This window comes from Macaca mulatta, chromosome 15 (genome assembly GCF_049350105.2).
Source record: "Macaca mulatta isolate MMU2019108-1 chromosome 15, T2T-MMU8v2.0, whole genome shotgun sequence".
In the NCBI taxonomy this organism is placed as follows: domain Eukaryota; kingdom Metazoa; phylum Chordata; class Mammalia; order Primates; family Cercopithecidae; genus Macaca; species Macaca mulatta.
The window spans coordinates 52780109-52792558 of record NC_133420.1 but is presented as its reverse complement, the minus strand read 5'-3'; the positions used below and the strand labels follow the sequence as shown (position 1 = coordinate 52792558).

At 34.4% G+C, this 12450-nt stretch overlaps 1 protein-coding gene across 37 annotated transcripts in view; it reads left to right on the top strand.

Annotated features, from left to right (window-relative positions):
- The window catches only part of FKTN (fukutin), a 75962-nt gene that overhangs the window by 36636 nt on the left and 26876 nt on the right, over positions 1-12450 (top strand). For 28 of the 37 annotated variants that reach the window (XM_077965407.1, XM_077965405.1, XM_077965406.1 and 25 more), the window contains 3 exon segments: positions 4674-4803; positions 7355-7488; positions 9050-9177. In XM_077965407.1, coding sequence (XP_077821533.1) covers positions 4674-4803; positions 7355-7488; positions 9050-9177 — 392 coding nt within the window. 37 annotated transcript variants of the gene reach the window in all.

Sequence of the window (12450 nt, the reverse complement as noted above, 5' to 3'; positions counted from 1 at the left end):
TTTTAGCAAAAACCATCACAAGATAATTAATGAGCTCCAGCCTGTTGAATATCAGTGAAAAACCAAAAGGAAAGTTGGAAATACCTGTACACCTGGCCTAGGAATATCTAGATAGCAACATTCTTGTTTTACTTCTACTAATTTGCTCTAAGATTTTGGGTGATTTTCTGAGCCTTGCTTTCCTCATCTACAATAAAAGTTGGTACCTTCTGTCATGTTATTCTTTGATATAAGATTTGTGCTTTTGGATTCCAGGATTCTTCTTGGGCTTTGTGTCCCCATTCATTGGCTGAACAGGAAAAATCAAACATGATATTTAAATTAGGATCTTAATTTTGTCTTTTTTTTTAGAGGTATAGTAATCCTGAGATTTGTACTCGGGATTTATTTTTATTGGTTTACTTATTTATTTTATTTTTAACTTTTAAGTTCAGGGGTACAAGTGCAAGTTTGTTACATAGGTAAACTTGTGTTGTGGGGGTTAGTTGTACAGATTATTTCACCACCCAAGTATTAAGCCTAGTACCTATTAGTTATTTTTCCTGATCCTCTCTCTCTTCCCACCCTCCAAAAGGACCTACTGTGTGGTGTTCCCTTCTATGTGTCCATGTGTTCTCATCATTTAGCTCCCACTCATAAGTGAGAACACGAAATATTTGGTTTTCTGTTCCTGTGTTAGTTTGCTAAAGATAATGGCCTTCAGCTCCATCCATGTCCCTGCAAAGAACATGATTTTGTTTATGGCTGCATAGTATTCCATGTTGTATATATACTACATTTTCTTTATCTAGGCTATCATTGATGAGCATTTAGATTGATTCCATGCCTTTGCTATTGTGAATAGTGCTGCAGGGAACACATATGTATGTGTCTTTATAATAGAATGCATGATTTATATTCCTTTCAGTATATACCTGATAATGGAATTGTTGGTTCAAACGGTATTTCTGTCTTTAGGTCATTGAGGAATCATCACACTGTCTTCCACAATGGTTGAACTAATTTACACTCCCACCAACCATGTATAAGTGTTCCTTTTTCTCCACAACCTCACCAATATCTGGGATTTTTTATTTTATTTTATTATTATTTTTTTTACTTGTTATAGTAGCCATTCTGACTGGTATTAGATAGTATCTTATTGTTTTTTATTGCATTTTCTAATGATCAATGATGTTGAACTTTTTTCATATGATTGTTAGCCACATGTATGTCTTTTGAAAAGTGTCTGTTCATGTCCTTTGCCCACTTTTTAATGGGGTTGTTTGTTTTTTTTCTTGTAAATTTGTTTAAGTTCCTGATAGATGCTGGATATTAGACCTAATACATGGTTTGCAAACCATAGTTTGCAAAAATGTTCTCCCATTCCGTAGGTTATCTGTTTACTCTGTTGATAGTTTCTTTTGCTATGCAGAAGCTCTTTATTTTAATTAGATCCTGTTTGTCAGTTTGCTTTTGTTGCAATTTCTTTTGGCCTGTGCCTATTTTTGCCTGTGCCTATGTCCTAAATGGTATTGCCTAGGTTGTCTTCCAGGGATTTTATAGTTTTGGGTTTTACATTTAAGTCTTTAATCTATCTTGTGCAGGATATTTTTAAATGAAAAAAAAAAAGTATGTGTACTAAAATGTTTAAATTTTGTAACAGATGTTTAAGGTATATAGCTGTATGCATGTATGCACTTTAACACATACAAGGATCAGTTCTAAGAAATGGAATTTCGGGCTAGGTGCCATGGCTCATGCCTGTAATCCTAGTACTTTGGGAGGCCGAGGTGGCTGGATTGCCTGAGCTCAGGAGTTTGAGACCTCCCTGGGCAACATGGCAAAACCCTGGCTCTACAAAAAATAAAAAAAATTAGCTGGACATGGTGGTGTGCATTTGTAATCCCGGCTACTTGGGAGGCTGAGGTAGAAGAATCACTTGAACCCAGGAGGTGGAGGTTGCAGTGAGCCAAGATCATGCCACTGCATTCCAGCCTGGGCAACAGAGCGAGGAGACTTTGTCTCAAAAAAAAATAAAAAGAGAAATGGAGTTTCTGAGAGTGTCATGTTAGGAAAAGTAGATTGGGGTGGGAATATGTCCATAGGGCGGCAGTACCAGCAAGAGGTAACTATCAGACCTGATGTTTTTGTAGAGCACGAATTTTTCATATCTGCTTTTTAATCCTTTCAGTCACTCTGTGTAATAAGGCAAGGATTATCTTAACAGGTAAGAAAATTGATCTTTCAGGATGTCAGTAACACAGTCATCGTTGGTTGAGCATGGACTAAATCCTAGGTCTCCACCTCTTAACTCCAGGCTTTTCCTACTACAACAAGCATTAGAACATGTATCTCTCATTCCAGTCATTTATTGTAAGAGCATTTATGGCTTTGAGGAAAGGGATGTATTCAAAATGAAGGAATCATGTGTAATTTGTGTATTCTGTAGACAGTGACTTATCTGCAAGAAATTCTTCTTACTGAAGGTAGGGTACTTTTTGCTTAAGATTCATATAGTCCATCAGGAATCTATATTCTTGCCTACTATATTGTAAAAGAATTACAGGATATTTTAGGATGTTGCAGGCCTGGGAGGGGCTTAGTCAGTCATTTATTCATTTGCCCATTCATTAGTATGTGTTTTTCAGACATTATTTGCCAGGCATCATTCTAAACCTGTAGATATAGTGATGAAGAGATGTAGTACTTGCCCTCAGGGAACCATCTTTACGGTCTAGTGGGGGGAATATCAAATAAAATTGATGATTAGGATTAAATATGATATGAATTATAGTAAAAGTATTTACAAGTGGTAACTATCATAAGCTTGTTAAGGAAAAAGATAATTCATTTGTCTTTGTATATCTAGAACCAAACATAATTCTTTGTTCTACAAATGTTGAATAGAAACACTTCCTGAATAGGAACATTGGAAGAATAAATACATATGTCTTCCTGGGACAATCAGAGAGTGTTTTGCAGAGGTTGGAGCTGAGACTTGAAAGATTTTATTGGTCAGGGCCATATCAGACAAAGGAAACAATAGGTGTGGAGGCTTGAAAAGTTGTGGTATATTTGAGGAGTTACAAGTTATTGTGGTATATTTGGGGGTTTACAAGTTGTAAAATGAAGTGTGAGGAGAGTGCAGATGAGGCTGGACCCCAGTAGTCAGGAACAAGAACACAGTGTTTATGTCCACCAGGACAAGAAGTTTAGATTTTGTCCCATAGGTAGTGAAGCATCACTGTAGAATTTAGAGTGCTTTCCTCAGCTCCAGAACACTCTAAAAATGAAGAGAATCAGAAAACCAAGATGAGTAAATGGTATCTATGGCCTTACAATTTGCAAGACATTTTTCTTTTTTTTTTTTTTTTTTTTTTTTTTGAGACGGAGTCTCGCTTTGTCGCCCAGGCTGGAGTGCAGTGGCCGGATCTCAGCTCACTGCAAGCTCCGCCTCCCGGGTTTACGCCATTCTCCTGCCTCAGCCTCCCGAGTAGCTGGGACTACAGGCGCCCGCCACCTCGCCCGGCTAGTTTTTTGTATTTTTAGTAGAGACGGGGTTTCACCATATTAGCCAGGATGGTCTCGATCTCCTGACCTCGTGATCCGCCCGTCTCGGCCTCCCAAAGTGCTGGGATTACAGGCTTGAGCCACCGCGCCCGGCCTGCAAGACATTTTTCTCCTTTAATCTTCACAGCTGTCCTATGAAGTATAATAATTATCTTTAAACAAAAATGAGAAAATTAGATATAGGAGAGATTTGTTTATTCTTACATTATTTCATTCATTCAACAAGTATTCAGACAGTACTCTACCCACTGGAGATATAATGATAAAATGAATTCACTTTCCTTATAGAAAGTGAAGATGATGTGCATATGATTACAGCTAAAAAGAAGTATGCTAGATTTGATAATCTGATTCAAAATCTCAGGCTCTTTCTACTATACTACACAGTCTCTAAAGACCAATAGAATCACTGAGTGGTGAAAACATTATTAAATTCATTTTGTTTCAGCTCTGTTTGTAGCTCTCATAATTAGCCTTATTTTTATCCTGACTGTCCAGCTACTAAATTGCAATGTAGAGGAGGGAACTGATAAAAGGATGTCTCAGCCTTTGGGAATCCTGGTTCTATTCTTTCCCTTTTAATTTACCTCTCCAAGAATCTACTTTTAACGTGTTCATTTTAATGTGGGACAAACAAGTAACTATAAAATGTGGTTTTTATAATAGAAAAAAGATTATATGGGGTTAGTTTTGTTTTTTTCTCTCTTTTCTTTTTCTTTCTTTTTTTTTTTTTTTTTTTTTTTTTTTTGAGACAGTCTCATTCTGTCACCCAGGCTGGAGTATAGTGGTGTGATCTTGGCTTACTGCAACCTCCACCTCCCAGGTTCAAGTGATTCTCTTGCCTCAGCCTCTTGAGTAGCTGGAACTACAGGCACGGTCCACCACTCTCAGCTAATTTTTGTGTTTTTAGTAGAGATGGGTTTTGCCATGTGGGCCAGGCTGGTCTTGAACTCCTGACCCCAAGTGATCCACCTGCCTTGGCCTTTCAAAGTTCTGGGATTATAGGCATAAGCCACTGTACCCAGCCTGGGATTAATTTTCAAATTTAATTCAGATGCCACAGAAAGATTCCTAGCAATTTAGAAATGGCTGTAATAGCTGACGATTTATTATATCTGTAGCAGTACCTTGATGATAACACTGTGGAAGCCATGGCCTTTCGGAAGAGTGCAAAGGAATTACTGCAACTAGCAGCGAAAACATTAAACAAATTGGGAGTACCATTCTGGCTGAGCAGTGGAACTTGTCTAGGTAAAATTCTTACGACTTTCCATTTGTCTTTTTGTCATTTTTGTCCTCTCGCTTTAGGGATTTCTACTTAAGATGACAAAATATCAGTGATATTTGAAGGGTCATATGTATAGACAGAATAAACATGAGTGCATGCAGCAAGGATCTATTGATTTCCTTAAAGAAATTAATTTGAGAATTATAAAAAAGAATGTTAGGCCATGTTTGTATTTACTAAAATGTATAAATAATATGTATAAAATTTATATCAGAACATGTAGACTATACAATAGTCCCCCCTTATCCATGGGCAATACATTCCAAGACCACCAGTGGATGCCTGAAGTCTTCGATAGTACTGAGCCCTATATATGCTTTTTCCCTATACATACATACCTATGATGACGTTTAATTTATAAATTAGGCACAGTAAGAGATGAACAACAATAAATAATAATAAAATGGAACAGTTTTAACAATACTATAGTAAAAGTTGTGTGAGTGTGATCTCTCTGTCTCTCAGAATATCTTATTTTACTGTGCTCACTGTTCTTCTTATGATAGTGTGAGATGATAAAATGCCTACATGATGAGATGAAGGGAGTTGAAGGATGTAGGCATTATGATGTAGTGTTAGTCTACTATTGAAAACTTCCTGGGCAAATCAAGGAATGTTTTGCAGAGGCTAGATCTGAGCCCTGAAAGATTTGATTTAACACTTCTGAATTATTTCTGGAATTTACCATTTAATATCTTCAGACTGTGGTTGACCACAGGTAACTGAAACTGCTAAAAGCGAAACCACGGATATGGGGGGACTCTACAGTTGATTCTCAGATGATCCTTAAATTAGCATTTTATTAGCATTTTATTATTTCTATCCCAAAGATTGTTTATTGCCTTTTTTAATAATTATGAAAAACCCTCTATTTTGTTACTTCTATACCATACAAACAGCTTGCATTGCACCAAATGTTTCTAATGAGAGGAACATTGAAGGGCGTGTTGTAAGGTCTTCCATCAACCTTTCCTAGGTCGTTGGTAGTGTCACTAACTAGACATCACTGTTCATCTGACATGGACATACAGACTTTTCTTAAGCAAGTTGCTATTAGAATCTGTGAATGATTTTTCTGGGTCTCTGTCCACTGTCCATTAAATCAAACTTCTTTGGAATTTAGAATTATTTAGAATCTTAAATTTTGTTTTGTTTTTATTTGTTGTCTCTTGATTATCATGATAGTTAATTATAGCTGTATTTTCTTTTTCTTTATAATAACCATATCTGTACAAAAGTTAATTCAACTCCTGCCTTTATAGGGATAGGGTTGCCATCCAATTTATTGTTCAATTCAAGAGTCTTAGAGTGAAAGGAAGCACCATTAATAATTGTGTTGGTACAACAGACATAAACTGGAATATATGGTTATCCTATCTATTAGCCTTTGTTGAAAATTTACATAGTTCTTCCTGCCAAGTAGCTTACCACTAGAATAAGCCAAAAAAAAAAAAAAAAAAAAAAAGTACATCTCACACATCTATGTGATATTTGCTTTAAGGTTTAAGTTTTTAGAAACAAGATTGTTTTATAATGTGTGTCATCAAAGACACTTCATAGTCATTTGACATGATTTGTTTTGAGTTTTCAGTCCCATGGTTTTCTTGACTTAAGGGCACTTATGAGGGAGTTGTATTAGATGATATTTAAGAAAACTTCTATTTTTAATTGTTTATAATTCTTTAATAGAATTATTTTAGAATTTCAAGCAATATTAACCAATAGCAATGCCTATAAGGATAATCGTAATCATTTATTTACTTTTGAAAGAATTGGAATGAAATGATTAGAAAGATCATAGGGGAGACCCAGGAGTCCTTAATAATATTAAGGTATATGTTTTATTTCTTCAAAACAATGCTATAGCAACGAATTAAGAGCACATACATGGTAAACACTTAGAAATAATCATTTGGCAGTGTGTTGAAAACTGAAGCTGCTACTGCTTTTTTTGTTCCCACATGGCCAATCAGGTAGTCTCTGTTGAGAGCTATTAGGTTCTACAAATTATTCGTCAAGAAAAATATATTGGTTAAGCAAAAGAATTAAATTTTTTTGCATATCTTAACAGCCCCCTCTATCACTAGAGATTAATGATTAAACATTCTCATCAGCAAGTTAGTATTATTAAAGCTAATGGTTTATTCAGAAACTAAAATATATCATGAAAGTTTTTGAAAAAGCTGAGAGTGCTCAGACAGTAAAAATAGATACATAGTCAGGTGACTGCTCAAAGTCATTTAGTTTGAGATTTAATTTTTAAAAATAATTTTGGTAAAGCACCTTAATTCTAATCCTGGGAAATAAAATCCATTCTGTAGCCCCAGCCACTCGAGAGGCCAAGGCAGGAGGGTCATGTGAGCCAGGAGTTTGCGTACAGCCTGGGCAATATAGTGAGGCTCTGTCTCTAAAAAAAAAAAAAAAAAAAAAATCCTTGTTACAAATATAATTTGTTATAATAACTAATTTTTTCCAAACCTAAATTTTGTTAAAAAAATTTAATCTTCTTTTTAGGATGGTATCGACAATGCAACATTATTCCTTATAGCAAAGATGTCGACCTAGGAATTTTTATACAAGATTACAAATCTGATATTATTTTAGCATTTCAGGATGCAGGACTTCCACTCAAACACAAATTTGGGAAGGTCAGTAACAAAAGTCGGCTTCATTTCATAAATAACATATCTCAATTGTAAAGTTTATATTAAGCAACTCAGATATGGGTAAGAATGCTACATACATAATTTTATCACTCAGTATTGACTAGAATGAGTTCAGCAGAAGCCTGTTACCACCTGTAATTTCTGCAGTATCTAGGCAAAAGCAAGAAAATCTGGCTTTCTATTGGGTTGGTGCAAAAGTAATTGTGGTTTTTGCCATTACTTTTTCAGCAACTAACAATAATGAGAAAAGAAGGATCTTGAACTCTTATAGGTGAATGTATTGCTATTATATTAGGCAACAATGTAATATAAAATCAATATAATATATAATATACAATTAATATAATAAGTAAAAATCCCACCCACCATACCTGAAGTTACATTGTTTCTCATGAGTCATTTAATTTATGAATGTCATTATCAACATAAAATATCCCATTGGTTGCTAAGGGATAGAAATATAGAATCATTTCAAATAAGTACTTCAATTTCTTGTTTATCTTATATGTCCTAGGCTATAGCAGTTTGCTCAGACGTCAACCAGGGATAGGTCATTGTGGCCTAGATGAAATCTCCCTCTAGACAATTTGATTCCTATGCCCTAAGCCCATGATCTCTTGCAACCATCTTGTTCTTAATTTGCTTGTCCCCTCGGAGGTGTTATCCTACAAGCAAGTAAAAATATGTTTAATCACCAGAAAATTATTTTTTCCATCATAAATAATTTTATTTCACTAAAAAATATAAATAAAATATTTTACTGAGGTCAAAGTCAAGTAATAGAGCTCTAGTTATTCAGCAAACATTTACCAAACATTCACTATAAGTATGGCACTGTCCTCTGCACCTGGGACACAAAGATGAATAAATGATAGTTCTTACCCTTGAGAAACTCACTGTCTAATTGAGAGGGGGAAAGACTGCATAAATAATTATTCAGTGATGAGTGCAGTGGCAGACATATGTATCAAGTCCAATGGGAACATGATTATTTGTATGATAAGTTTTCTTTAGGGAAATATTCTCAGAATTATTTACATTTTTTACCTTGACTTTTATTTTTTTCTTTTTTCCATGTGTGTAGTATAATGATCTAAACTATTTATGTATGTGGCTATGAGGAATACCACTTAAGTACTTATTGATTGATTGATATGAGAGACTTATTTCCTGATAGTTTTATTTGGTTATTAAAGGAAATAATATTTCTTTGGTTCTTTTCCTTTTTTAGTCAGAAATCTGCTCTGGAATAGGATGTTCCTATTTTTTTCTGCAGTGATAATTACCATAAATCATTTACTCTGAGTTATCATCAATTGTAAGAAACAACATTATTTTAGATGCAGTTAAGAAATTAAATGATATGTTACTGATGCATCCCACTTTCAGAGGTGCTTTAACTTGAAAAAATGTACATCTTAGAATGAATAATCTACATATGTAAAACTTAAGAATCTGTTTCTTTATTTTTCTTTTTAAAAAAAGGTTTTCGAAAATGTATTTCCTTTGTTTCAGTGTGTGAAGGTTTTCATCTTCCCCATAGGTAGAAGACAGCTTGGAACTATCCTTCCAGGGAAAAGACGATGTAAAACTTGACATTTTTTTCTTCTATGAAGAAACTGATCACATGTGGAACGGAGGCACTCAGGCCAAAACAGGAAAAAAATTCAAGTATGAATCAAATAAGTACTTACAAAGGCACTACAGAAATAATTTCAGGAGGTAGAAATAAAGAAGTTACTGAAAATGAAAAGAAAACCAAAAACCTTTTTCAGGACTCCATTATTAGCTAACACTTTTCATACCCATAGAGTCCAGTTATGCCTGTGAAGTGAAAATACCTAGAAGGACGGTTTGTGAGGAGGAAGTGTCCCTGGGTTTGTCAGTCCAAGTTGATGATACAGCTGGTCTATTCTCAGTTCTGAGAGAGAGAATGAGAATGGGAACCTGAAGAGCATGGGTTTTTGAGTCAGGCTGACCTGGGAAAACTTAGCTCCACCCTAATTTGTGGCCTTCAGCTTTTCTGAACAGTAATCATTTTATCTATTACATTGAGTAATTCTACTGTGTGTCAGGCACTATTCTGAACATTTTACATATATTAACCCATCTAGTCCTCATAACAACCTTCAGAGGTAGATATTCTGAAGCCAGTGTGATTGCTGTTGAATCTCAGCTCTTTATTTTACCAGCTATATTACTTTGAGCAAGTTATTTAACCACTCTGCCTAAGTTTCCTCAGCTGTAAAATGGAAATTATAGTAGAAATTGCTATATAGAGTGGTTTTAAGGATTAAAAGAATTAATACACAAAAAGAGCTTTGAGGAGTGTCAGGATGTCCTGGGTGCTAAGTAATTATTACCTGCTGTTACTAATACAACTATAGTTGTAATAGTAGTAGTAGTAGTAGTAGTAGTAGTAGTAGTAGTAGTAGTAGTAGTAGTAAAAAAAACTATTTCTCTTCTTAGTCTCATGAGAAGTTTACAGATTAGAGACCTGTATAATCATCTCAATATTAAACTGTTATGTCTATTCTTAGAGAACTTCTATGACAGTGTCACCTTTTTTCTAAGAAAAATAATTTCTAGAGCCAGTATTAGAATCCTGTTATTCTTAAATTTATTTCTAAGGCTTGAATTTTTTCTCTCACTGACATGATCCGAAACCTGCAAACCTCAAAAGAACTGTTCATTTCCAACTACTACATTTCTGGAGAGAAAAAGCTTCTTTCATTCTGCTTTAACAGCTCTTTATAGTAGCAGTGTTTGGGAAGTGTGAAGTGTTCTGATTATTTAACAAGAGAAATGAGCAGTGATAGAACTGTCTGGACAGATGGTGTGAGTCCCAGATTTTCTATCATATTACTGTGACCTTAAAAGGCAGAGAAAAGAACAGGAGATGGCTGAGTAGAGTAGTTTCTTTGGAAGATTCCCCCAGCCATATGCCATTTTTATTCTTTTCAGCACTATTTACTTTAAGAAAATGTAGTATTTTTAACACTACTATTCCTTGAGGATGAAGAAAAAATGTTTAAAGCTAGTCAAAGGGTCTTTTTAATGGATTTTAAATATTTGAATAGATTATATATTACATAGTTAAAATATTCAAAGAATGTAAAGGGTATGTGTGATATCCATTCTCCCTCCTCTGCCCCTCCTTTTCCTGTTTCTAGTTGCCCTTTCCAGAGATAAACATAATTACTCATTTCTTATGTATCCTTTCAGAGACAAACATATGCTTGTATACATATAGTATTTATGTTCATCTCTCCCCCTTTACGCAAATAGTATTATAGTATATTACACACTGTCTGTATGTTCTTTTCCTCACATATCTACATATCTTGGAAAATGTTCCAAATGAGTATGTATAGAAATAGCTGCATTTTATTCCATTGTATGGCAATACCATAATTTATTCAACCCATTCCCTATTGATGAATATTTAGGCTATTTCCAGTAGTTTGCTGTGACCCTCAGTTCTGCGATCACTATCTCTGTTCATATGTCTTTATGCACACATGTGAAACCCTGTGTAGGATAAAGTATTAGACTCAAATTTTGGGGCTAAAGGGAATATAAGCATATTTCAATTTTGGTAGATATTGCCAAATTGCCCTCCAAAGATGTTTCCCCAATTTATATTATCAACAACATAGTTTGAGAATATGGGTTTATTTTTTTTAAAGTGCACCATCTATAAAGAGAGTTAAATTTGCTCAATATTTGCCACTAATCAGTAACTAATCAATTATTTGTAATCAGTAACTAAATCTACCATACACCAAATATAGTTGGGAGCACATTAGAATTACTATTGAAACTAATCAGTGTAATGTATCATCTCACCTTCTCCAAAGGTTTTTTTGTCTCTATAATAACCTATTTTTTATTTTATATATAGTTCATTCTGAGAAAAGCTTAATAATGTAGAATGCTTACTATTTTTTGAAAGGCAGAAGAGGAACTCAAGAAGGAAGAAAAAAGATTTTCTTCTAAACTACTCTGCAGGCCTACCAAATGATATCTTTGGTCCTAAAATTTAAAAATATATTAATAGTAATAATAAAGATATCGCTACCAGGATATCTGCTGGCTATCAGGCACTATGATAAGTAGTTCATATATATATATATATAAAAATATATATATATATATAAAAATATATATATATATATATATATTTTCTGGTTAATCCTCATACTATCCCTGTGGGTTCAGTATTCTCACCTCCAGTTAGACATTAGGAAACTAAAGCTCAGAGTGAAGTAACTTACTTGAGGCTTTTGGCTGTTAATGGCAAGACCAAGATTTAATGCCAGACCTGTTTGACCCTTAAGCCTAAATGCTTTCTTCTTAGAGTTAATAGGTTAAGTGAATGAGTACATCTAATGCATTTAGAACAGTATCTGGCACATTGTAAGTATTGTGTAAGTAGTAGCTACTGTCAGTACTGTATTATTATGACTATTACCATTACTATTATTACCACACTGCACTGGCATAAGGTATAGTACCTTCAGCACAGTGGTAAATTGGATTAGTAATTTTCTAGGCAGGCATTTTCTTCCCCCATCTCATGATACTCATTCTGTCTTTAGTTCTCGGTCTTTTCACTTCTTTATAGGAAGCCCTTCTTTTACCTGAAATCCAAATTCCATTTAAAAATATTGACTGTATTCTTTATTCTGTTTTTCTCCAGCATCCAAATCTGCCAGTAATAAAAGTGATGAATATAATAACTATGCCTCCAGAATGTGAAGTTTTTATTCCTCAACTTCACATTTCCTAAAGATGCTGCCTAGATTTATTTGGTTTTTCTTTCTTTCCCATTTTGAATCAACTGGAATGGGTAGAAACCAGAAGTTTGAAAGGTAATAATAATAGTTAACTGTATTGAATACTTACTGTGAGCCAAGCACTATGCCAGGCTTTTATATGTGT